We start from the raw sequence: 27309 nt of genomic DNA, 5'->3' as shown, positions 1-27309 counted from the left end.
TGTCTCGTTTCTTTTGAACTGTGCTGGTGATACATCATCTTATCCCTGCCACAAATATAATTTGCCCCAAATCGTTCTGTGCAACATGATATTTTTTATCTGAATATCATCATAATATAGTCATCGTGGAAATGTTTTAGACAGTGCGGTGGGTAGGTATTGTGCGGTCTAGAACCGACCATAAAAAAAACAAGGTATGTCTATCTCAATATAGCACGTTACTCGTGTCTTTCTTCTTAAGAGAGAGACAGACATACTTGTTTTTGTTTACTTTAGGATCGTTCTACGAGCAAACAGACAATATCGCCCCATCCCATAGTCAAAGATGTTTCGCGCTGACTATACCTCGTTATAAGCTATATTTTGTCATGCTGCAATTCATTATTTAAAAATTAATCAGATTTATGCCAGTTATCACTCACCAGTTATTCTACTTTGAAGTAATGCCGCCTGGCATCTGGCGAGTACACAAATGTAAAATGTATATCTGGATCCCCTGTCCTATTGATGCACTCACTGCATCCCTGGGGCAAAGCAAGAAAGTCTCCACACAACCAAAAAGAGGTGGTGCGGGGCCCTACAGGAAGGCCTCTTTATTGGCGATATTCAACTACTGATAGAACTTCTGGGAAGTGAATTAACAGGGGTACAAATATTTTAAAACTTGAAATTTTTGAAAATTTTACTGTCCAGCTAACGTGAGGTTGATGGTAATATGTATTATTTGGTAAAAGTAGAAGAAAATACAGCATATTGTTACTGAGATATAATTATGTAGATTATTTAAACTTGTTCTGCTTAAATACAGGTTTCTAAATCCGAATAACGAGAAGCAAAAACAGCAGAAAACAATGACTATAGACCAGGGTTTTCCAATGTGAAAGTTCGCATGGAACCCTTGATGAGATTACGAGGCTGTTCCACAGAACCCTTAACAAATTTTGAATATTTTAAAGACTAGCAATTTTTTTTCTAGGTAAATTCCAAAAAAATTCCAAACGCATAAACGGCAAACGCTGATTTTTCATTCTTTCTTTGTTCAATCATATCCCCCCCCCCCCACAAGGGTGAGGCTGAGAGGGCTCCAGCCATGGGGCCTGGGAAGATTCGCATCATTTTTTGTTTTTTCACGCTATAAATTCACCATAATTGGCCAGTAAAAGATCCCATCCTAACCTACTCTAGGATGTGAGGGACACGTGTGTTCAATATATTTGCGGAAACAAATTTCTGAATCTGCGGATACTGCAGTCCTTGAAACAAACCGTTCTTCCTAGTCCAACACCATTTCATCATCAGAAAGACCTCGATATAACGTCACACCCGAGTATGAAATAAATATGACTTCTTTAACGGAGTAATTTAATAACGAGTAAACGTTTTGCCAGTGAAGCTAGCAGGACTTTGGTAAACTGACATAGGCATGTTGACGGTGACATTAAGTGTGGTCGAAGTTATATCAAGGTCGTACTGTATATGAATGATTCCCAGAGGATGAGCCACATGGCCTCCCATGAAGGAAGGTCCCATAGTGCTCCTGGCAGGAGTCTCGGGATGAATTTTTTTGCGGTTTTTTACCGTATAAATTCACAACAAATGGGGGGTATTGGGAAATCCTGCCCTGGTACCCACAAAACATCTCAATCTAGAAGCCATGTTCGATGACGTGGGGGCGGCCCATTGCTGATAAATTATATTGAATGTACAGTATATTGTACTGTATTTTTATAGGGCTGTGATTCTCAATCTGTTTGTTGTAGCACTTTCTGGGTGCTGCGAACCGGACCGTAACTAAGAGAGTAGATTACTGCTGTCAAGTTGGGGTACTGAAACAAATTTAGTTTTACATCACCTCCACAGTGTAAAAATCGATGACTTTGAAAGATAGTTCCCCCCCCCCCCCCAACATTTGTCATTTTCTCAAAATTTCTGCCCAGGCCCAAGTTTTTGTGAAAACATCACAGGGTTTTACATGCCGCATGTTATTTTTCTGCAATGACTGATGAAATACTGATTTTCAAATAAAATTTAATTTCTTTTAAATTAATTCCCTGGCCAGACAGAGCCATTTTGTATTATTGTGGTAATCAGCCATTTGAGGCTAATCCTAATATATTTTGTGGGGGAGGGGCCCAATAATTTCTGAAAAAACACTGCAATGCACCCTCTCTCTTCAGTGTATGCACTTGAGTCTCTTTTATATGGGACGACCAGCAACTTTCAGCCCCCCCCCCCAATTTTTTCTTCACATGGGCGCCTCTGCATGCCCCCCCCCCTCCCCCATTGGTGGGGCTGACAGGGCTCCAGCCCTGAAGCCCGATATGATTTTTTGTCATTTTTTATTTTTCATGCTGTAAATTTACTATGTAGGGGTGCCACAGGATGTGAGTGCCATGCCACGGTGTATTGCGATTAAGCTTTCTACGGGGGCAATACATCCAAATGAATTTTATTAATCAATTAAATTATTTTTGCGGTGAATAAATACTCAAAAACACATTTTTTGGTGGTACTAACAACGCGATTCAGAAAAGATGCCAACAGAAATTTCAGGGCATGGGATGATAATGTTGCCTCTCGATATGACAATAATCCCTCTACAACGATATTTTTTCTTGGTCCGCAATCGTTATATCGAGGTTTCACTGCATTTCATTTAGCTATTGTTTATTTGTCTCAGTGTTATCAGACATACAGTATTTGTCAAAAATGTTTCGACCCGGGCTCCCAAACTTGATAAGTGAAATATGGCTCTCGGAGTGTACTTGTTTCGGTTTAAATCATTATTGTCCTATTTTTTAAACTTTATTTTCCTCCTGCTGCATCGTCTGGAAGCCTCCTTCCCCAAGGGTCACGTTCAAACAAAAGAAGAAGAGATGCTTCTAAGTTTTTCGAACAGCGGGAACAAAAAAGACCAAAGCACCTCCACCCCATATCGTCTCCAGATGCTATCCAGAGATGCATGCCTTTGGGCAACTACGATTGGCACCGAAGCAGAATGATAATTGGAGATTGAGTGTCGTTGTTGACAGTGAGAAAAATAATATAAATTGTTACGAAAAAAGAAAGCCAAGGACAAGTCCATTGCGATTTTAAAAAGTATTAAAATAAAATTTTGATCAGATTTTTTTTACTAAACTTTTTTGGGGAAATTTTTCTAATCACAAAATATGGGAAACGTATTCACTCTAATTTTTGGGGGGCTGAGCCGGTCCTTCAAAATTATTCGGGGGGGGGGGGCTTGGGCCCATGGGCCAGATACAAGTTTAGGCCTATGATGGTGCCATAACTTGGTTCTATAACCATGACACCATAATCATCAAATTAGAAAGGGAGCAAAATAAATATATATAAGGAAAGTGCTTGGAGCCCCATGGTTCTTTTGCATTTGAGCAAAAAAATAGCGAGGAATTTCTTTACAACATTAGCAGAATCGGAACATGATCACCTCTGGCAAATTTCCAACTACAAGAGTGAAGAAATTCTTAGCTGGAGATGCCCAAAAAACATCTTACATTCACAAAGACCTGAAATCCTGGTCCTTTAACTCAAACACACATCACAGAACAACACAAACTCAGTACACTGATAGCCCATGTCACAGCTGTCTCTGGTGGTGTGAAACATGGGGGAAAAAGATAAGACTTCATTAACGACAATAGGAGCAGGAGAACACTCTCTCTGGGGAGAGAGCATGGAGCTTGTATTACAATGCTCCATGCTCTCTCCCCTTCCCAAAAGAGAGATCAAAACATAGATAATAATCCCCTCTGTTAACAAAGGAGGGAAGGGAAAAAAAGAAAGTGACAAAACTACCTGTGTTAACCATAGTAATGGAGGAGAAAAATAAGATAGTAACACACAGAGAAACAAGGGAGCTCCTTAGCTAGAGCAACAATGAAGTGGGGAGTGACAACAACACAGCAGTTGTAAAAAGAGATGTATATTGTGTGTAAAATATAGTCCTCACCTCCCCACACACACATTCCCCTCTTTTTTTCTTTTCTCATGGTGGAGGTACAAATAGATTGTAAATATTCCTGTATAGATAATTCATTTTTGAAACATTGATAATATTTTGCATATGATTCCAGTATATATATTTATACTGACAGGCCCTTAGAAGATTCAGTTTTGTCGAAAACCCCTCTCCTTCACACCCTGGACTCCCCCCCCCCCCACAATAGCTCGAATACAGGCAATTGATCAATCTATGGAATTTAAAACAACTTAATAAGATCACAGACAGTCTTCGCTATATGCAATACTGATGAAATGAGATATAAAGAGCAGCACGAAAATGAGCAAAAGCACCATTAATGTTACTTAAGCCCTTTGGGTGTCAGCTTTCACAAGGAAAGCATACATCTTGAATAGTCTGCACAAAACGCTATGGCTTCACGCAAACTCACTATGCAGATGGCAAAAATAGACGAAGGGGGTTTGGGCGCTATTACAGCTGCGATTGGGACCCCAGCACACCACTTAGGGTCATATCTGAAAATAAACATTGAAAAAATAGATTCTAGAATGGTAGATGGTAGAATGTAAAGTTAGAGAAAAAGTCAAAAATGTTAGTTAAAATGAAAAAAGTATTTATTTTAATTAGAATTTTAAGGTTTTTTGGAAAGATACCTGGAAAATAAAGCAAGTAGAAAAAAAAGGTTAGCGCTATAGGCCAAGTCCTAGCGAGAAGATTAAGTCCATCTTTCTCTTAGCTTTTCAGCACAGGTCATGAATTCACGGTACATTTGAAGTGAAACTCCATCCATTAAGTGCCCTTCTGCCATGAGTGAAATGACGGAATGGAGGTCATTGACCCCTTTCTCAGCTACTCGCTCGAAGTTTCCGGGCCAGCTCTGTGTCTTCTGTGATTCACTGTTATGTTGCTCTTTTGATGTCAGAGCACTTGCCATCTGGGAGGCCGCTTTCGTGTGGGCGGGTCTGACAGTTGGTAAAGCCAGCTAGCAGCTAGATTTATACTCGAGAAACGTTTTACATTTTAGAGCAACAGGTCTTGGAAGGAAAGATGTCGGAGAGTTGATATTTTTGGGAATGTAGACTTTTGAGACTTGATTAATGAATTCTCCATGTTAGTGATGTATGATGGAGGAAACAGTAACCCTCCTTCACTGCTTGTTGGGCCAGAGCCTTGGGTTCCTTCTTCATCCTCGCCATGGTGCGGTCCGGCTAAGCAGTGATAGTGGCACCTGAAAAGAAACAAAATCTCCGTCGATATGCAGAGCAAAAAAATCATGCGTTTATCCTACCGTGACTGGGATGCTTGTGTGAAATGTGTTGAAAAGTCAAGTTTTGTGGAATGCAAGAATATTCGCCCTCAGGGCTATTTCAACGGCTTACAAAAGGCCTGGCAGGCAATGAGAAAGTCAATGAGAAAAATAAATTTTCCTCAAAAGCAGAATCCGATTGGGAAAATCTGCAATATTTTTAACATTTTTTCAGGTAATTTTTTGTACGTTAAGAAAAAGGCAGGTAAATACGTGAAATTTGGAATAACTGACGTCGTCTCAGAATTGAGAAAATCTTCAACTCAGAGAAGAGATGAGCTGTGAAAATGCCGCCATCACCTTACGATGGTTAGTCTTGTTTTGAAAAAGAAATATTGCATGTGAAGAAGGCCGGAGAGACTGGTCCTCTGGGATTGGCTCGTTCCTTCCTACTGCGTAGGATGACCTGGAAATAAACTTTGAAAAATAGATCCTAGATGGTAGAGTTAGTGAAAAAGTCAGTGTTAGTTAAAATAAAAAAGGTTTTTTTTGATAAGGGGATAATAGATGAAAGAAAAAATAGGAGATAGGAAAATTTACTAGGAAATTTGAAGTTAGGCCTAAAAATTGTCCAAAGTCCATCTTTTTCAAATTTTTTCAGCTTGGATGATAAAATCACGAAGTAATTGCAGTGTGACACCGTCCATAATTGAATCTTCAGCCATGAGCGAGATAATGGATTGGAGGTCTTCTGCTGCTTTCCTTGTGACAAGCAAAAAGTTCTTCGGCGATACGGCGATTTAGACTCTGACATTGGGGAGGCCGGTACCAATGGGCTGCCTGTAAGCTATAAGGTGGGTGTTGATGTAGGCTGGGCCGCTGGTGAATATTTTTTGGCTTTGATGAACTTGAATTTCAGCAAGACTGGACGTGGTAAGAAAGATATATTGGAGCTGTTTTGACGAGAGTACATCTGGGAGCGGGTGACAAGATGTTGGAATATTTTTTCAGAATTTTGATGTATTTTGGGCACTTTTTGTAGTTGGCTGGGTGAGGACCTAGGCAAAGAACGGTGTGTCTGTTCCCCGCACCTTGCTGCAACGTCTGGGCCCATGTGTGTCCATGCATTTGATACACCTGTAAGCGTTGGAGCAGGTCTTTGCAAAGTGTGAGAAGACGAGGCACCAATGGCATTGAAAGGCATAAAAATTTCGAATGAACTTTTCCACCACGATTTCTAGATGGTACAGAGTTCGGAGATTAAGGGTCTTGTAATATATTGGATCTTTAGTCAGAGATACTTTCCATATTTTTGTGTTGGTCTTTCTCCGAAAGAGCTGTATTTTTGTGGTGAGAAACCCAGTTTCTCCAAGGCCAGTTTGATGTCATTTGGTGTAATGCTGGCTTCTAGATGCCTCAGAAGAACAGTGAGGAAATTTGAACTCTCTCTACTCTTAGTTTTTCGATGAGCTTTTCTTGTGTTAGCCATGCTTTAGCGGCATTGAAGTCATCTTTGGATCGAAATTCTATCTCAACAGCTCGATTGCGTAGCTTCGCTTGAAATGAATGCGAACAGAGTGATGAAAGAACTGGGCCTCAGTGACATTCCATTTGCTATTGGTCGAGACTGAGAGCAGCAAATTTTCCTCCGGGACCTCCGATTGATCCAGAGAGACTGGTTGGCCAATGGTGATGCTTGTTTCAGCAATGTCTGGATCTGGGATTTTTCTTTCGGTATCGATGATGCTATGATTCTGCTGTCTCTTAGTACTGTGATTACCTCAGAAGTTTTATTTTCCGGAAAATCATCTACCTTCATGTTACCATCGGACCTGGAAAGTGAGTTTTGGGAAACATCCATTTCATCTGAGGGAGGTTCAGCATCTTGGGACCTGGAAAGAGAAGTTTTTGGTTGGAGCTCAGTGTTTCCTGAGAGCACCAAGAGTGCTTCAATTTCCACCATAGAGTCCAGGCTAAACTAGAGGTGATTTCATGATCGGCAGAGTAGCTACTCAGGATTTGAGCAAAAGCAAGATCTTGAGGGCAGGCATACGATGAGAGGTCCTGAGTCGGAGGGTCAGACATAATTGCATCCAGAAAAGCATGAGCTGCATCCATTAGTTGCATGATCACCTGTTTGTGAGAGATGAAGTTGGCATTTATGCTTTCATCAACTGCATTGAGGCTGGCGGCAAGAAGATCCCAATCAAAGGCATTGGCTGTCAGTGATGTGTGGTGGACGTAGCAGTGACCCTCTTTCGCTGTTTGTTGAATCCTTACCCTGGGTCTCTTCTTTGTTCTTGCCATGATGCAGGCTGGCTAGGCAATAATAGCGGCACCTGCAAAGAAAGAGAAACTCTGTCTACATGTGTAGCAAGAATTCATGCGTCCGTCCCCAACCGTGACTGGGGTTCTGTGTGGAAATGTTGAGTCAAGTTTTCAAAACCAGACCAGAATGGAATTTTTAGCCGATTCCCAACCTTTTAGGGACAACTGTCGGCATACGAAATGACCAAGAAGGCCTATGAAGAGAGGAAAAGAAAATCAGAATAGAAAAGAAAAGACTGGTCAAAATAATTGTCAGGCTAGTACAAAATTTAGCCAGAGAAATTTGCAGCCACAACGAGAACATAATACAACAAGAAGCAGGGCTACACAATTCAAGTTGGCAGTCACCAAAAGTAGCATAAGTCAATTCGCAGGTGTGGAAAAAAGAGGAGAAAAAATACTGCAGGGGTGTCACAGTGCAAAAACCTCAAATCCAATTTTACGCAGTTCACAAAAGTTCTTTCAGCAATTGTATACTCGAAAGCTAAGTATGCAAGTTAACATGTTACTATACTAATAATAAAAAGTTAATAAAAGTTCAGTAAGTGCTCATAATAAAATTACAATAAATATATTTAAAAAGAAAAATATTGGTTGTCTCTTATGTCTAAAATGAGAACTGAATATAACAGTGAAAGAGAAATGTTTAGCATTTCGAAAGGAAAAGATCCTATATTACAATATATACAAGTAGAAAAATGAATTATAACAAATTCCAATTCAAATGGAAAATTTGTCGAGGCCTCCTATATATTTCCTCAACACTTGAATGTTATAGTCTACATAAACTTTTTCAAATGAAAGAATCCACCCCTGCCTGTGAATTATAGTATCCGCCTATGATTGACAAGGGTCTTCATTTGGTTTGTTCATTATATGAAGTAACATTGTCATCACTTAAAACTTCAGCAATGTTTTCCTTACTTCTGAGGGATAAATTGTTGCTGAGGAAAATGAAAAGTAGGTTAAAGAAGAATTTCCCAGATGAACCCAGGTTGGATAATCTGTAATACTCTTGTTTGTCATTTACAATATCAAAATTTTTAAATAGAGCTATCAAAAAGAAACAGCATCCCAGTTGTAGAATTTAGAAAGTGTTTGTGTTATTGTCTTGGTGAAAGTATAAATCTTTTTATTGAAATCTTTTAAAGTGTAAATTACTTTCTTTTCTTTTTTAATGTTATTTCAAACTATTGTAACAATACAATTTTCTGTGTTTTTCTCAGTTGCTGGATGACATGGATGTAAAGCACATTAGAGTGTCGAATTTGCGTTCTCAGATTGGTATTGTCTCTCAAGAACCAGTTTTGTTCAGCTATAGTTTAGCAGAAAACATAGCATATGGAGATAACAGCCGTACGGTGTCTATGGAAGAAATCATTTCTGCTGCTAGGCAGGCTAATATACACAATTTTATCGCTTCTCTTCCCAAGGTAAAATATGCATAATAAGTACAGAATTTGACCATTTAAAAATGTTATTTCTTATGTATAAAAAATATCTCCTGTATTACGTGCTAATAATTTTATTTATATGAGTCAGTGTGTTCTATGAGGGATGTGTTCCTAAAGTTTGGGTTGTTTTGTTATGGAGGAAAAAGTACTGAAAATTTACATAATTACATGGTAACTGAGTTCTTTGAGTTAATAAATGTGATAAACAGTATATCGTGACAAACAGTATATCATCATACACATTCACAACAGTATATCATCATACACATTCACAACAGTATATCATCATACACATTCACAACAGTATATCATCATACACATTCACAACAGTATATCATCATACACATTCACAACAGTATATCATCATACACATTCACAACAGTATATCATCATACACATTCACAACAGTATATCATCATACACATTCACAACAGTAAACAATGATTAATGCAAAAAATTGATATTTCAGCCAATTGTAATGTCCACTGTTAGCAATTTCCAGTTGTGCTGCTTCATACTTAGCTGATTATCTTAAACATGGTTAAGACATAATTGATGCACAAAAATAATATAACTTTTTTTTTACATTTTGGATAGGATATTGGTATGCAGGATGTATGGACAGTGATATAATTCAGTGGCTGATGATCACCTGCTTCTTTCCCGTGTGTGACGTCATAGCTCCATCATATTGGTGTATGCACCCCCGCAGTACCCTATTTGCAGTGTTCTTAAACACATTAAGGCATGAACCTGCCCACAAATTTGACTTTGCAACTGAACTGTGTCTTTGGAATGTAATTTTCTGGTGGGTATCTCTCGGCTTGATAGTGGGTCCTCAGCATCTTGATTCGATTAATGCATATGAGAGGCCCGTAGCCAGAAACTTTGTTCGGGGGGGGGGGAGGGCAGAGTGATAGAACAATAGATTTGGCCATCTTTTTCCCTTTTTTGATCATTTTCTCACATTTCGGGGGGGGGGGGGGGCAGACGCTTAAGTCCCCTCGCTATGGCTTTGGCATACAGTTTTCCCTTCTTTAGAATCTTGAAAACTTCTTTTGCTGTAGCACCTTATAAGGGCCTTCATTCCAAAGGACCCCTCACTCCATCGATCCACATATCAGAGAATTACATATTTAAATCATGTCCGGGTTACCAAATGCACTGCTTGGTCATTGGTTGAGGAGGTGATTATCTTAGATGACTTAAAACAGTAATTAAACTAAAATAATGTAACTTTTATTTATATGTATATTTTTGATAGGATATTTGCATGCAGGCCATACAGACATTAACACAACTCGACATCTCACAATCATCTACTTCTTTCACGCACACATGCATGCACACACTCGAGCACCTAGGGTCTGTGGCATCACAGCTCAATCGGTATTGGTGTATATGAGGCTGCACACTCTAAGAAATATATATTTTTATTTAGATAGATGTTTTAATTTTCAGGGATATGATACACCTGTTGGAGATAAAGGAGCACAATTGAGTGGTGGACAAAAGCAAAGGATAGCTATCGCTCGTGCCTTGCTTCGAAATCCTAAAATACTGTTATTGGATGAAGCAACATCTGCTCTTGATGCTGAAAGTGAGAAGGTAATTTTTTTTTTTATTGCAAAAGCTCCTAGAATCAAACTTTAGCACTATTTCAGATTTTCCTGAAACTTGCAGTATAAGTTGCATGTATATGTATATTTTAATATACTGCCTTAAAAAAGTTGCTCTGCTTCTTGAAACATGGTGGTCAACAATCAGAATTACTTGAGATCTGGGGGTCACATTTGACCATCACATATAAAAAAGTGTTTAATCGCAACAAGTACATAAGAGACAACGGCAGGAAGGAAACAGGGCGAAAGAGGGAATTTTAAAATTTTAACATAAACATAATCTTTACATTTTCCCAAGAGATCCATGTGATCTGTCCAGGGAAGTATCTGTTAGTGTAAATAACAACAGTGAAATATGTCGGTGTAAATAATGTCTGATAGATGGCAGCACCTATAACGTATGTTGTTATACTCTGATCAGTGTACTCAGAGTTGCCAGATTGGCGGTTTTCCCGCCAAATTGGGCTGGTTTGAAAACGGTTCGGCGGGAAATTTTTGGCTTTGGCGGGTGGCGTTTTTTTGGGCGGTTTTTCCAAAATTGTGTTCTCATGGCAAATTTCTCCCAATTTTTCTTTATTTCTCTTTGCTTTTGAGCAAAGAAGTTTTTCTTTTTCACTTCAGTTCCTACCTCATGTTGTGTTTTCTTCCTGACAAGGCAGAAGGGGTTGGGGGGGGGGGCATCTCACCCAACTATGGAAAGCCAGAACTTTTAACCATAATGCCTTGCCACCCAATAATTGAAGGGGCCGTAAAACAAAAACTTAAGAAACTGGGCTTTAGATCAGTGGTTTCAACCGTTATGATACCGCGGCCGGTCGGTTATAATATATCCAATGTATTATAAGGGTAGTAGTGACTATAAGGGAAATGGGAGACTTCAGTGACGTCACGAGCTTCGCGCGGAGGCCTTCTGCTATAGAAGGTGTTGCTCCGGCCCGACGGTTGGGAAACACAGCATCTAGACTCATGGCCCCCGCATACTGAAGCAGGGCTGCGAGCTTTTGCGGGGCCCCAGACAAGACTTCCACGGGCCCCCTTTATGATGAATTTATAACGTGAAAAACAAAAAAATGTTGAAAATCCCGGGTCCCAGGGCTGAAGCCTTGTCAGCCCACCCCTTGTGGGGGCCATGTCTAGACCACAGAAGCCTGTGAAAGAAACCGTAGCCTCTACAAGCGTGGAGCTGGCAGGGCTCAAGCCCGGGAACCAGTTCTGTCTTAACGTATGGGCCCGGGGGCCTCAGAAAATCTAGAGGTAGTTGTATTTTTCGGGGATTTTCCATGTAGGGAATCAGAAAAATATTGGCTCTCGGGGTCCATGATGCTCTTAAAACGGCCCTGCCAGGAACCCCGAAGAGTTCTTAATTTTTTTGTTTACTAGACCGTGAAAAATCTGGTCTGGGACCCATACCTAATATTTAAAATCATTGTACCACATTTCGTAGGCACCAATGCACAATTTGAGGCAGTGCCGTCTTGAAGCATGGGCCCCGGGGGCACGTCACGGAGGCCTTTAATGAAGAGCGGCTGAGGGGGGGGGGGAAATAAAAAATGAGATATGGTTACGATTTGCGAGATTAAGCATGTGAATTGGTAAGTAGGCATTTGCAGTCTGGATAGGGAGCTGAGCAGAATCAATTTGCCCGGGGGGGGGGGGGGGCGCCATGATGCTTTTAAGACGGCCTCGGCTCCAGGCCATCTCTGAGCCGTTTTTCCAGGACAGAGAATGTGTAGCCCTGACTTTCGCTAATTTTAAAAATCAATTTATTCGGTAAAAAAAAACCATATTTTTTACGAAAATGTGAAAAGGGGGGGGGGGGGTTAGTGACTATAACAAGAAAAGAGCTATAAGCCACACCTTTGCAGGCTAGAATATCGTGAAACTGTAGCTCGCTTGTTGCTCCATAGATGGCAGCACAAGTTCAAATATTTTGGGCTACTTTTTGGCTACTTTTGAAGAGGATTTTGGCTGGAAATTTTTGAAGGACCTGGCAACTCTGAGTGTACTGTTTGTTCTCATTCCTCTTGTAACCGTCCTTGTACGTGTTGTGTAGTTTGTAGTAATGTGTGTTTCCGTAATAAAACCATATATCGTAATTGATCCACGGACTCGTCCTAATAGGTTATGGGGCCCGCCGCATAAGATTATTTTTGTGACTACAAACTCGCGAGTTCCGATGTTTTTTTAACGATCTTTCTCGCGCCGATTAGTTTTCTCTCCAACATGGCGACCGCTGAAGAATACGAAGCCTTGAGGCGGGAATTGGAAACTCTGAGGATGTCGATGTCGACGACTTCCAGGACTGTGACAACCAGTTTTGCCGTAGGCACGTTGCCTGAATCGAAACATCTCGAAGGTCCGAAAAATTTCACCGATTGGAAATTCGCCATGAAGAACTTCCTCATTGACTGTGGTTTGTGGAGTTGTATTGTGCCGGGAACCGAACCAATCGACAACGCATTGGATCGCCGAGCTCTCGCGAAAATCAACTTGTCTCTCAAGCCTGCGACTGCAACGATCACGCGGAAATGTGAAACTGCCAAAGAAGCATGGGACTTGCTCAATGACACCTTCGGAGATAAAGGTATTGTTCGTGTGGTAGGCCTATATCAGAGTCTTCTGGACATTCGTTTTCACGATTGCCGTACAGTAGACGAATACCTGAATAAATTCACGATCGTCGCGGAACAGCTCGAAAACGTCGGCATGTCGTTGGACGACCACGTTATCGGTGGTTTCATTCTCGCGAAATTACCGGACTATTACAACCCTCTCGTCCTGGGTATTCGCGGATCTAGACAAGAACTCACGACTTCATTCGTGAAAAGCCTGCTGCTAGAAGACGCAACTGAAGTTCCGAAACCGCCATCGAATTCCGTGTTTTTCGTGAAAAAGCGACCTGCCAGTGCTACAAAGGGAATCAGTTGCTTTAATTGCAATGAGCGCGGACACAAGTCTACGACCTGCTCGAAACCAAAAAGGAAAAATCGCCGGAAAACTGAAACTAAGTGTGTCTGTATTTTCTGCCGCGGTTTTCTCTGACAAACATGAAGGGTTCATAGACTCTGGTGCATCACTCATCTCAGTTGTTCATTGCCAATTTCACACGATGTATCATCCGAAGAAGAGGTCCGTCTAGCCAATGGTGAAAAATTGCCAGTCACAGGGCACCGAGACGTCACCATAGTGCTCAGCTCTTCAAAAACACTGCATGCTAAAGATGTCAAGTCTGTGCCTACACTCGCGCTGAATTTGTTAAGTGTTAGCAAACTTGTACACACAGCCTAAGCTATCAGTCATCTTTGATGAGACCGGTTGCAGGATACTAAAAGAGAAACCCATGGTTGACAATTCATCTGTTTTGGCAACTGCAACAGAGGTGAATGGACTGTACCGTCTTGATAATGAAACAAACTTTGTTTGTACCACTTCAATGAAGCAAGACACCTGTCAGTTATGGCACAAGAGACTGGGTCACCTTAATTTTCGTTCCCTAAGAGAGCTGCAAAAGTCACTTTATTTCAAATGTGATATAAAATATGATTTTGAGGATTGTGATGTTTGTGTTCGTGCAAAATCACACCCCCAATCCTTTCCAAAATCAAGCAAGACACGTGCAGGAAATCTTCTGGAACTTGTTCCCTCAGATCTCTATGGCCCCATGCAAATCTCATCAAAAGGTGGAGCTCGTTATTTTCTTACTTTTATTGATGATTTCTCTCACAAATGCTTTGTATACTTCCTGCAGTCTAAAGATCAAGTTTTTGACAAATTCGTTGAATTCAAGACGTTTGTCGAAAATCAAATGGAAAGAAAAAGCAAAGCCTTACGTTCTGACAATGGTGGAGAATATGTCTCTGGGAAAATGGAAAGTTTTCTGAAAGATGCTGGAATATTGCATCAGCGAACTGTACCACATACACCCGAGCAGAATGAAGTAGCTGAACGCCTCAACCGCACTTTGATTGAAGCTGCTCGTGCAATGCTTTTCAACTCTAATTTGGACATTGTGTTTTGGGCCGAAGCTGTCTTGACAGCTACCTACATTCGCAACCGATGTCCTACACAAGCTCTAAAAAAACGCATTCCCCAAGAACTGTGGTCTGGACGAAAACCTAGCATATTGCATCTTGCATTTTTGGATGTCGAGCCATGGTTCATATCCCCCAGTGTAAAAGAAAGAAGCTGGATCCTAAAGCTTGGGATGGTATCTTTCTTGGCTACAGCGATGAAACCAAGGGTTATCGCATTTACAACCCCCAAACAGAAGAGGTGCAAATTGTTAGAGATGTGAAGTTTTTTGAAGACCAGTTTCCATTTGGCAAAATGGATTCATCGAGCCATGATCCATTTCCGTCACCTGAAAATGCAGCTGATACCCAGTTTTCAACCGTTACTATCTCTGAGCCTTCTCTAGAGACTGAAACATCATTGGAAAACAGTTCAGAACAGTCTTCTCCTTCCCATACTGTGAGGACACCTGACGTTTTGCCAAATGTTCCGATTAGATCTGATCGCTATCCTCAACGTACACGACAACAAAACATTCATATCTTTAATGATGATTTTGTATCCTTTCAAGCTTCATTGTGTGAAAGTACACCTGAATCATTGACTGAAGCTCTGAACAGCCAGGATGCTGAACATCGGAAAAGAGCCATTGACGAGGAACTGAAATCGCATGCTGATAATCAAACATGGATTCCAGCTGAACTTCCTCCAGGTCCGAAAGCCATTTCCATGAAATGGGTATTCAAGATTAAGCAGACTGCTGATGGTTCTATTGAACGGTACAAAGCCCGTTTGGTTGCTCGTGGATGCTCCCAAAGCTAGGGCCTTGATTATGATGAAACCTTCTCACCGGTCATCCGAACAACCTCGATCAGACTTTTGCTTGCCCTTGCTGCTAAATATGACTGGGATGTTCATCACATGGATGTTGTGACAGCCTTCCTCCATCCGAAGTTAGATGAAGACCTGTATGTCAAGCTTCCATCTGGATCCATTTGTCGTCTTTTGAAATCTGTCTATGGTTTGAAGCAAGCCAGTCGTTCATGGTATATGTTACTACACGATGTTCTTCTCGACCTTGAGTTCACTCCGTCCGAATATGATTCTTGTGTGTACTTCAAGATCGAAGGGGGGGAAAACAATCATTGTGGGAATATATGTGGATGACATTCTAATTTTCAGTGATGATAAATCTGCTACTGATGATCTCAAAGCTGCCCTTGTCAAAAAGTTTAAGATGAAAGACCTTGGTGAAGTGAACCATTGTTTAGGTATGAGGATCACTTGTGATCAAAAGAACAGAAAAATTTTCATTGATCAAGAAAAATATCTGAAAGATGTTCTCATCCGTTTTGGCATGTCTGATTGTCATGGTGTTGCCACTCCTCTTGAAGTAGGACTTAGTCTATCCAAGAATGATGAACCGAAGACCGAATCTGAAAAGGAAGAGATGTCCAATGTACCTTACAGAGAATTAGTTGGCTCTCTCATCTTCGCTTCTCTTTTTCTCCTTAAGCCTGCTGTTTGTCCTTAACCCCCGTCGCTGCATATTCAACGAGGCCTGATATAGCTTTTGCTGTTGGTCATCTAAGAAAGTTCAACAAAAATCCTGGGAAAGCTCACTGGACTGCACTGAAGCGTGTTCTTCGATACATCAAGTCAATTGTTTCCATGAAAATGATGTATCTCTGAGCTTTTTGCATATGGTGATGCAGATTGGGGAAATTGTTTGGACACCAGAAGGTCCATATCTGGATATGCATTCGTGATGTCAGGAGGAGCTGTCACCTGGATGTCAAAACAGCAACATTCCGTAGCTCTCAGTTCAACCGAAGCTGAATATATGTCTTTAAGTTCAGCAGCTCAGGAATGTGCCTGGTTGAGAGGAATAATGTGTGAGCTGAAATTGAAAGGACATCAGAAATCCACTGTGATTTATTGTGACAATCAATCTGCTATAAAATTGCCGAGAACCCAAAATTCCATGCTCGCACCAAACATATTGATGTAAGGCATCATCATATTAGATCCAAGATCAGAGAAGGGGACATACTCCTTGAATATGTCCAGAGTCAAGATATGATTGCAGACATACTTACGAAAGGACTGCCAAGACCAGCTCATCAAAAGCGTTGCAAAGAACTGGGACTTGTCACCTGATTTCCACTAAGATAATTCAGACAGACTGAATTAAAGGGGGGTGTTAGTGTAAATAACAACAGTGAAATATGTCGGTGTAAATAATGTCTGATAGATGGCAGCACCTATAACGTTTGTTGTTATACTCTGATCAGTGTACTGTTTGTTCTCATTCCTCTTGTAACCGTCCTTGTACGTGTTGTGTAGTTTTTAGTAATGTGTGTTTCCGTAATAAATCCATATATCTTAATTGATCCACGGACTCATCCTAATAGTATCTATGCCTGCTGCATATATTTTCTACAGGATCTGTACATACCTATGCAGGTTCTACATATATGGCTGAAATTTTTTATCTTCGTGTAAGACCATATGGTGACACAATTGGCAATTCTTTTGTTTTCATGGATAATAATGCCTTCTTTGATAGGTACAGGGTGGTCACAAAATAACTTTGTAGATACATGAGCCCATAGCTTCTGCAAAAATCAATGAATGCCATGGAAATTCTTGCCATAGGTATTTCAAAATATGCATTTGAGAATGAAGATAAAAACAAAACCCTAGTAGCTCTCCTGAGGTGCGAAACTCTCTTTCGAGGTGCGAATGCAAGTTGATCTCCCCTTTTAAAAGTCTTGCCACAGAGAGCAACAGGCCTACAACAGTAAAATCTTCAATTATTACACTTCACTCATAGTTCAAAATATAGGAGGCAGAGGACAGCACTACAACAAGCATTACACAGAAGCAGGCTTCACATTAGGTTCACAACACGCACATTCTAACATGTACCAATTCGTTAGAAGTTCCACAGAGGAATATGGACGAGGTGCATGTGTGGTTTAGTAGTAGCTCTCCCGGTTATGGTCACAGTTACTAAATTTTAAAAAACTCAAATGACCACACTCACTTCTACGCATTGCTAAGTGATTGGTGCAGTGAAAAACCATGAATGACATTGGAACGGTATCTGCAGCATCCTCAACTTTAGCATAGGATGCAGATAAAGAAAGAGGATATCACCAAGGGGTCGGTGCTAACCCCACTGAGGGGAACTTCAAGTGGCAGAAATGTGATCCGCATTGGTTGTTTTCACGTTTCTTTGCCTATGTCTAGCACCAGCGTTTATAGTGCTAAAGGTACTGTTCCAATGCTATTCATGTTTTTTTACTGCACAGATGACTTAACAATGAACAAAAGTTAGTGTTATGAGTTTTTCGAAATTTGGTGGCTGTAACCAAAACCGTGTGAGAGCCAGGTTCTTGTTTCTCTACTCATTCTCGAGAACAGACTCTGAAACACCTCAATGTCAAATTTCATTCATATTCATTGGTTTTTGTGGCTGCTAGAGACTCTGGTGTCAGCAAAGTTATTTTATGACCACCCTGTATGTTGCATATTATCTACCAGTATTTTGATGACGAAAATACTGGGCTCAGAGATCTGGTCAATAATTTGATCTTAATCTGATCGAATACTTTCAGAATCACACTAAAGAGGGACAGCTGCTTTGTATCCTCAAAATATTTAAATGAGCTAGACGTAGGTGATCATTGCTGCTGATTGGGGTATCAGGCATTTGAAGTATTTGTAGAGCTTCCATTTCAGCCAGAGCAAATATATATTATATGAAAATTATTTATCTAATTTTTTGTAAACTAAAAAGGCTCTGCAAATCTCATTAATTATGTTTGTTTTCACAATCAAATTTTATTTTTTCAGCAGTACGAGATGTAAAACTTTGGTAGAAAGTAATTGTAGTAAAAGTCATTGCATAAGCTATACCAAAGTGTTTCCTTTCTGATGCCGCGGACCCCTCTAATGAATGTCAATGTTCCCCAATGGAACCTGTGTAGCCTCAAAAAGTCAATTTCAATGCCACCCTCCCATGAAATCCAAAATGTATTGTTTTTTATATTTCACATATCATAAACAAAAACTGAAGTAATAAATTACAATTTTACAGTACAAAATGTGTAAAATTTATGCAATAGTTGTAAAGCAAAATGATCCTTTGGACTTCTTATAGAATATACACAGACCCCTAGGGTGTCTGCGGCCCACAGGTTCAAAAACACTGATCTATACCTATGTAAATTTCCTTATTTCAATCTTGGTTGGTTTTTAATTTTTTCCCGATAAATATTACAATTTGTGTTGTAATATTTACTGATAAAAAATTTACTTGAAGGCTCTAGGTAAGAATACATTGTTCTGTGGTGATCACAGATTTTTATGGAGCAAGGCAATGAATCGATAAGTTTCCAACACATATGTGGACTGAACCTCAACCATGGATCCCATTGTCACTGTTGTAAAGTGGGGAACAGCTTCGATATAGGGGACAGCTTGGCGATTTTCGGCGACTTTTTTTTCGGCGCCAAATATGTCCGACGACTCCATCAGAAGTCGCCAAGGCCGTTAGACACATTACGAGCGCCGAAAAAAAAAATCGCCAGCATAGAAAACAATATGAAAAATATCATGAAACACAAGAGAAATGGAAACGTAAATAACAGCTGAATTGGGCGAGCATAAAAATGCTAAAACCAACAAGCATAATTATAATAAAAAAATAATTAAAACCCGGACTCTCTTTCCGAGAATCCGGGTTCTTATAAATAAATAACGGTCCTGCATGTTGTATAAATAAATATACTCTATGTATTATAAATTAAAACCCGGACTCTCTTTTCGGGAATCCGGGTTCTTATAAATAAACAACGGTCCTGCATGTTGTATAAATAAATATATTCTATGTATTATAAATTAAAACCCGGACTCTCTTTTCGGGAATCCGGGTTCTTATAAATAAACAACGGTAAAATAAATAAAATAATAACGATGCAGGGGCATCCTGCATGTAGAAAAGAATAAATATTGGAAAATATTAAAGGTACAACCTGAGGGAAAATATATCCAAAATAAGGTATTCCAATTAATCCGAGACACACACTACATCGTATATATGGAAGGAAGAGAAAATATGAAGAACTATCCCAACGGTTTTTCAAAACGCCGCGGCTATAAGGTGACGTCATTTGGAAGAAAAAAAGAGAGAGAATAGAATGGAAAAAAGAGAAAACCAGTTTGAAAATGGCAGTAAAACCCGTTTGAAAGACGCGCTAGGAACACGGAAAAACAACCACCAGCGCCACTCCCTCGCAGAATTCTTCGAATATTCTGGAACAACGACAACCCAGCAGAACAGCAACAAACCAGAGCGCGCCAATGATGGCAACTTATCGCCGGAAAAAAGTCGCCAACTTGGCGTGTCCCCTATATCGAAGCTGTACCTAAAGTGGTAGTAGCTGATTTGCATTTCAAGCATAGTTTTTTTTGCTATGACATCACAATCTCTCAATAGGATTAGCATTAGGTAATTCATAAAACATCTATGAAGTTTGGTGGGGACGTTAGAATTCTTGATGAAAGCTTTGTTGTTCATCTTAAAAAAAAGTCACTAGCTTCTGGAACCAGAAAGTACAGACCAATATGCCAGAAAATTTCTCTGGATAGGGGTGTACAATTGTTCCTTACTTTTTGGCATTTTTCTATGAAGATAGCATTCCGTTCTTTTCCATCAAGATTTCGTCTTTGTGAACTGCATAGCAGCACCAATACAGCTTCGTAGACATGGGCAAAATCTTGATAGAAAATGAAATAGCCATTGTCAAACCAGTCTCCAACATCTGGAATCAAAAACTAGAGAGCAACATATAGATTGGTGCAAATTCTCAGAAATGTGACTGTGAAAAGCGTAGGAAGCATTTTTTAGGAAAAGTGGGCAGACAACCTTTTCTAAATATATTTGATGTGCTAATTCTGAATATTTTGTTTGTCACTCCCAATTTTGATGTCATATGCATCAAATCACTAAAAAACAAAATGGTGGCCATACGAAATGAAGTGTTAATAACTTCTGAAGGAGCAGAAAGAAAATAGTGATCTTTGTGTCAAGTATCATGTTTTCTAATCGGAAATTTTAACGTATTTGCTGCTAGTTTCTAAAAAAAAAAAATGATGGCTATGTGCATTCATGCAATGTTTTGTATCCATACTTTGAACCAGGAATAAAACAGTGATTCTTGTGTAATAATGGGTTTTTAATGCAGAGAAAAAGGTATGAAACATTGCTAAAGTAAAGATGCAAAATAATAACATTGTTCAAAGCATAAGACCATATTGAAATATTAACAGCACCAGTGTGTATGATAAATCTGCGTCCTTATCGTTATTCAACCTTATTTTGCCAACAAAAAGAATATAAAATTTTTTAGTCACGGATTGATATAGGGATTAAATAATCAATTCTTATTGCCAGTATCTGTACATTTGCAAGCTGCAGTATATACACTGAAGAGCCAAAAAAACTGGTTCACCTGCCTAATATCGTGTAGGGCCCCCGCGAGCACGCAGAAGTGCTGCAACACGACGTGGCATGGACTCGACTAATGTCTGAAGTAGTGCTGGAGGTAATTGACAATATGAATCCTGCAGGGCTGTCCATGAATCCGTAGGAGTAAGAGGGGGGGGGGTGGAGATGTCTCCTGAACAGCACGTTGCAAGGCATCTCAGATATGTTCAATAATGTTCATGTCTGGGGATTTTGGTGGCCAGCGGAAGTGTCTAAAGTCAGAAGAGTGTTCCTGGAGCCACTTTGTAGCAATTCTGGACGTGTGGGGTGTTGCATTGTCCTGCTGAAATTCTCCAAGTCCGTCGGAATGTGCAATGGACATGAATGGGTGCAGGTGATCAGACAGGATGCTTACGTACCTGTCACCTGTCAGAGTCGTATCTAGACGTATCAGGGGTCCTATATCATGCCAACTGCACATGCCCCATACCATCACAGAGCCTCCACCAGCTTGAACAGTCCCCGTTGACATGTAGGGTCCATGGATTCATGAGGTTGTCTCCATACCCGTACACGTCCATCAGCTCGAAGCAATTGGAACCGAGACTCGTCAGACCAGGCAACGTGTTTCCAGTCCTCAACAGTCCAATGTCGGTGTTGTCGGGCCCAGGCGAGGCGTAAAGCTTTGTGTCGTGCAGTCATCAAGGGTACACGAGTGGGCCTTCGGCTCAGAAAGCCCATATCGATGATGTTTCGTTGAATGGTTTGCACGCTAACACTTGTTGATGGCCCAACATTGAAATCTGCAGCAATTTGCGGAAGGGTTGCACGTCTGTCACGTTTAATGATTCTCATCAGTCGTCGTTGGTCCTGTTCTTGCATGATCTTTTTCCGGCCACAGCGATGTCGTAGATTTAATTTTTTACCGGATTCCCGATATTCACGGTACACTCGTGAAATGGCCATACGTGAAAATCCAAATTTCATCGCTACCTTGGAGATGCTATGTCCCATCTCTCGTGTGCCGACTATAACACCATGTTCAAACTCACTTAAATCTCGATAACCTGCCATTGTAGCAGCAATAACCGATCTAACAACTATGCCAGACACTTGTTGTGTTATATAGGCGTTGCCGACTGCAGCGTCGTACTCTGATTGGTTCCATATCTCTTTATTTGCATACGCATGCCTGTACCAGTTTTTTTGGCTCTTCAGTTTACAAGCTGGTATTTCCTGCAGGAACATGTAGCAGATATACACCCATCCAAAAATCTACTGGTAAAAATGTTATTGTAGGATTGTGGTAGTGATTGAAGATTTGGAACGAGCTGTCCATCAACCATTTTCCATCCCAAAATAGTAGGTGGTGGTAACACTGGTTTCGGTAAGACCAACTGACTCCAAACTATGGCTTGATAGTGGGCCTGTTGTGTATGCAATCATAGCGCATTGGTAGTGGGGTTGGGGGGGGGGAAGTGCTTGTGGTGTTTTTCCTTTGATAAACAGCTTAAATCTGGCTTTGTCACAGCTGCTTGCCTTTGGTACACCATACAACTTATGTAAGAACTTCTCCTACTTGTGTGCTGTTTCTTGTTTCAATTTGTCAACACCAAGATTTAATAGATCATTATTATTAGTGTTAAATATTTTTCTTGCTGTCTTCTTACTGACCCCAGCTATGTAGGATACTGTGTCACATCCTGTTATGGTATGGGGGGATGAGAACTTCAAAGACAGATCCGTAAATGGAAGCCTCGGCCTGATTTCATATACTGGAATGTATTTTCTGTGGCGGTATCCTGATAAAAAAAAATGACTAAAAGAACTAAACCGATAAGAACATACAACGCCACCTAGTATTTTGTAAGGAGAACTCAAGAGTTCCACCCTGGACATCAAGTAGATAAGATATGTATGTTCTGCTCCTTCTGATTTATAAATTCTTCCTATCTGTACATGTATGTAATCTAAGTCTAACGTAATAATAAATGCTTATCAAAATAAATACCCATGTATTATCCACTCGGCTCACAAAAGTGTTAAAGAAATAGATCAAGTGGCGAGGAAGGCCATCTTAAAAGTTGGATAGAGTATTTACTTGAAGACTGCAAAAGGTAGGAGAAAAAGTTTTTCATACATTTTTTGAGTATGGAAAATTTGGTTGAAGTGTTAATAAGAAAGAATCAAGCTCTAATGGAAGCTCTCAAAGAGCAACGAGGCTCAACAACAACAAACTACAAAGTGACAGTTTCATTTGATAAATACAATGAAGCTTCAGAGGTTTTCGATTTGTTTATAGAATGTTTCGAGGTGTTTTTAGACATTCAAAATGTCCCAGAAGTAAAACGTGCTAAAGTATTAATTTCGAGCATTTCTGCAAAGCACTACAACTTGTTGAAAAATTTATTGTCTCTGGAGAATCCATTGGAAAAAGAGAGAATTCAACATTTTAAAAAATGTTTTGAGGAACCATTTGAATCCTAAATCATTGATTATATCGAATAGGCGCATGTTTATAAACAGAAAGCAAAACAAAGGCGAAAGAACCAGTTCGTATATAGTGGAATTGCGACATCTCGCAATAGCATTGCGTGCGACGATAAACAAGAGATCCTGAACACCATGCTTCCGGATGTTTTCGTTAGTGGGCTACGAAATATGTTCAGGGGGTGAATGAGATTATCGGGAAGCCAGCAGAAATGAAGATAGTGGAAGCGGGGAAGAGAAAAACAAAACAGAAACAAGATGCACAGGGACAAATCACGATAAAAACTCCTGCAGATTTATTGCTAGTCAGTGTCGCTTCTGTGAAAAAATTTGACATATAGAAAAAGACTGCTACGCAGCAAAGAAGACTCAATCGACACCTAACAAGCAAAAACAGATTTCAGTTGAGGAAAACGAAATGATGTTTCCATGTTTAGGTTAGAGACGGTATTGAGTGAAAAGCCAAAAAAGCCTCTAATGATGATTACTGTCAACATAGACAATAAACCAGTGAGTATGGAAGTTGATATGGGTGGAACAAGGTGTAATGAGCGTAGAAGATTCAGAAAAATCTTGAAGAAAAAAGTGCAACCTATGAATTTAGTATTCTGGACATACCATGGAGAAAAAATTATCCCAGCGGGATATCTCACTGTGAAAGTGGAATATGGAAAGCAAAAGTTGCACCTGAACTTATACTTGGTGAGGGAAAATTTAGACATGATTTTCAGCAGTGTGTGGCTATACAAAATCAATATAGATTGGAACTCTCTTAAGGCTGTGAGGATGGCTCATGACATGGATCTGAAAAAAATTGTTGGATGATTATAAAGATATTTTTGACAACAAATTAGGTGAGATAAATAACCATGAAGTGGAACTAAAGCTAAAACCAGATGTTACCCCAGAGTTTGATAGAGCAAGAACTGTGCCCTTCACATTAAAAGACTGGGTTGAAGAAGAAATAGACCAGCTTGAAAGAGAAGGCATTATCAAGCGAGTTGAAACTTAAGATTGGACTTCACCAATTGTTCCAGACGAATCCATAAGGTTACGTGCAGATTATTTGGTCACATTAAATCCGAAGCTAGAGGTGCCTCAGTATCCCTCATCAACATTTGAGGAAATATTCTCATGTTTAAATGGGGGTAAACGATTTTCAAAATTGTATTTCAGTCATGCATATTTGCAAATGAAAGTGCACCCTGACAGTCAACGACTCCTGACCATAAACACTCATAAGGGGTTACACCCCTGTGAAAGATTGATGTACAGCCTAAATTCAGCTTCAGCAATATGGCAGCATTACATTGATGGGTTATTCCAAGGAATAGATGGAGTAAAAGTTTTTATGGATGATGCCAGAGTGACAGGAACGCATGACGAGTCGCATCTCAAGGCTTTGGAAAACATTTTCAAAAAATGTCAGGAGCATGGGCTGAAGTTAAATTTGAAAAAGAGCACACTTTTTCAAAAAGAAATAAATTTGTTAGGTCACAAAATTGATGAAAATGGCTTAAGTAAAACAAATGATAAAACTGAAGCAGTTTTGAAAGCTCCCACACAAAAACGTTCAAAAAATAAAACTTTTTCTATGCATGGTGAATTTCTACGGGAAATTTTGTCCAAATCTGGCAACCATTATGTATCCTCTCAATGAGCTGACAAAAAAGGACATTCCATGGCGTTGGTCTAAAAAGTGTGAGACTGCATTCAAGCAGATCAAAAGGGAAATTTACTCAAAGCAAATTTCGATGCACTATGATCCCTACACTACCTCTTACCCTTGCTTTGGATGCTTCTCCAGTGGGAATAGGAACAGTTCTATCACAGATCTTGCCTGATGGAACAGAAAGATCAATTGTCTTCATTTCTCATATGCTGATGAAAATGAAACAGAAATACTCTCAGATTGACAAAGCAGCTTTGACAATTATCTGGACAGTAAAAAAATTTATGCTTTACTTGAAAGGCCGAAGATTTACTCTCATAACAGAGCACAAGCCTTTGGTAGCAATATTCAGCTCGAAGAAAGGTCTACCAGTGTTGACGACTACTCGACTTCTGCATTATACCTTGATATTACAAGCATATCAGTTTGATATCATCTATCCTAACACACAGAACCATGGTAATGCAGATTGTCTTTCCCGATTACCTTTGAGGTTAGAAGACTTAGTTATCAAAGATGGCATAGAACTCTTCCAGTTAAATCAAATTGAAACACTACCAGTGAAAGCTCAACATTTAGCAAAAGAGACACAAAATGGTGAAGAGTTGGGTACATTGTTGAGGCAATTGAAATTCTGTGAATCTTTAGGAGGGAAGGAAGCAGAGTATACCTTGCAGGACGGATGTATTATGCATGGCCAAAGAGTTTTTATTCCGAAGAAGTTTAGAAATCAAATTCTTGATGAACTCCATTAAGGCCATCTGGGCATTGTTAAAATAAAAGCAATTGCTCGATCTTATGTCTACTGGATGGGCATTGATAGTGACAAAGAAAAAGCTGCTAGAAACTGTCCAGATTGCTCCATATTCAAATTCAATCCGATGAAAGCAAGGGTACACTATTGGGAATACCCAAGTGCTCCATGGGAGAGAATTCATGTAGATTTTGCAGATCCCATATTCGAGCATATGTTGTTGCTCATTTTAAAATGGATGGAAGTATACCCGATGAAATCAACAAACACGTTCAAAACAGTTGAATGTCTATGGGACTTTTCTCTCGATTTTGACTGCTTTTAGTGTTAGTGAGTGACAATGGTCCTCAGTTCGCATCACACGAGTTTGAAACATTTATGAGGAATAGCGGAATAAAGCACAAAATACGTGCTCTCTCAAATCATCAAGCAATGGGCAGGCAGAGCAATACGTTCAGACTTTAAAACAATCCCTTCAAGCGATGCAAAGATTTCTCAGGAACATCTATGAAAATGTGAGCATGTTTTTATTGAATTACAGAAAAGCGCTGAATGCGACTACCATGAAAAGCCCAGGAATGTTATTCCTAAAAAAAGAAATCCAAACTAGAATTTATTTATTTATTTATTTATACAATATTGTTTGGCCGAGGCCTACACAAGAGGATGCGGAATTATATATGGCAAAAGTGTCGATTGATGGTACGAGAAAATTCAGAAATCGTAGTGCAATCTACAATATTTGATGGTAGGTTGTTCCAGTCTATAATAGTTCTTGGGAAAAAGCTAAATTTGTGACAATCTGAAGAGGCAAAGATGGGCTGTAATTTTTTGGAATGATTGAGTCTAACAGAGAAATGTGAAGGTCGGATTAGAATATTGGATGTGTCAATATTAAAAACCCCATGGAGGAGTTTGTCAAGAAAAGTTAAACGAGAGATAAGTCGAAGAGAGGAGAGCGGTTGGATATTGAGTTGTCGCTTGAGTTCCGTTATAGAGACATGTGAAGACCAACAGTTGAAAATGAAACGAGTGGACTTATTTTGGATAGATTCTAATTTGTCCATGTTGGTTTGGGTGTGGGGGTCCCAGGCTTCACAGGCATAGGAGAGGGCAGGGAGAATATATGTTTGGTAGCACAAGTGACGAACATGACGAGTGGAGTATTTTAGGTTACGGCGAAGGAAAAACAGTTTTTGGAGACATTTATTAAAGATATAATCAACGTGAAGGTTCCAGCGGAGATCGAAAGAG

The 27309-nt window shown here is 39.8% G+C and overlaps 1 protein-coding gene across 3 annotated transcripts in view; it reads left to right on the top strand.

Annotated features, from left to right (window-relative positions):
• Positions 1-27309, top strand: part of LOC149088330 (ATP-dependent translocase ABCB1-like) — a 532351-nt gene that overhangs the window by 492279 nt on the left and 12763 nt on the right. For all 3 annotated transcript variants that reach the window (XM_089247148.1, XM_089247163.1, XM_089247155.1), the window contains exons 26-27: positions 8783-8989; positions 10472-10618. In XM_089247148.1, the coding sequence (XP_089103274.1) occupies positions 8783-8989; positions 10472-10618 (354 nt within the window). The remainder of the gene's footprint in view (positions 1-8782; positions 8990-10471; positions 10619-27309) is intronic.

This window comes from Pholcus phalangioides, unplaced genomic scaffold (genome assembly GCF_987345545.1).
Source record: "Pholcus phalangioides strain wild (caught in Gottingen) unplaced genomic scaffold, Ppha-v1.0 ptg000003l_1, whole genome shotgun sequence".
Classification (NCBI taxonomy): Eukaryota; Metazoa; Arthropoda; class Arachnida; order Araneae; family Pholcidae; genus Pholcus; species Pholcus phalangioides.
This window is presented reverse-complemented; position numbering and strand designations above follow the sequence as displayed.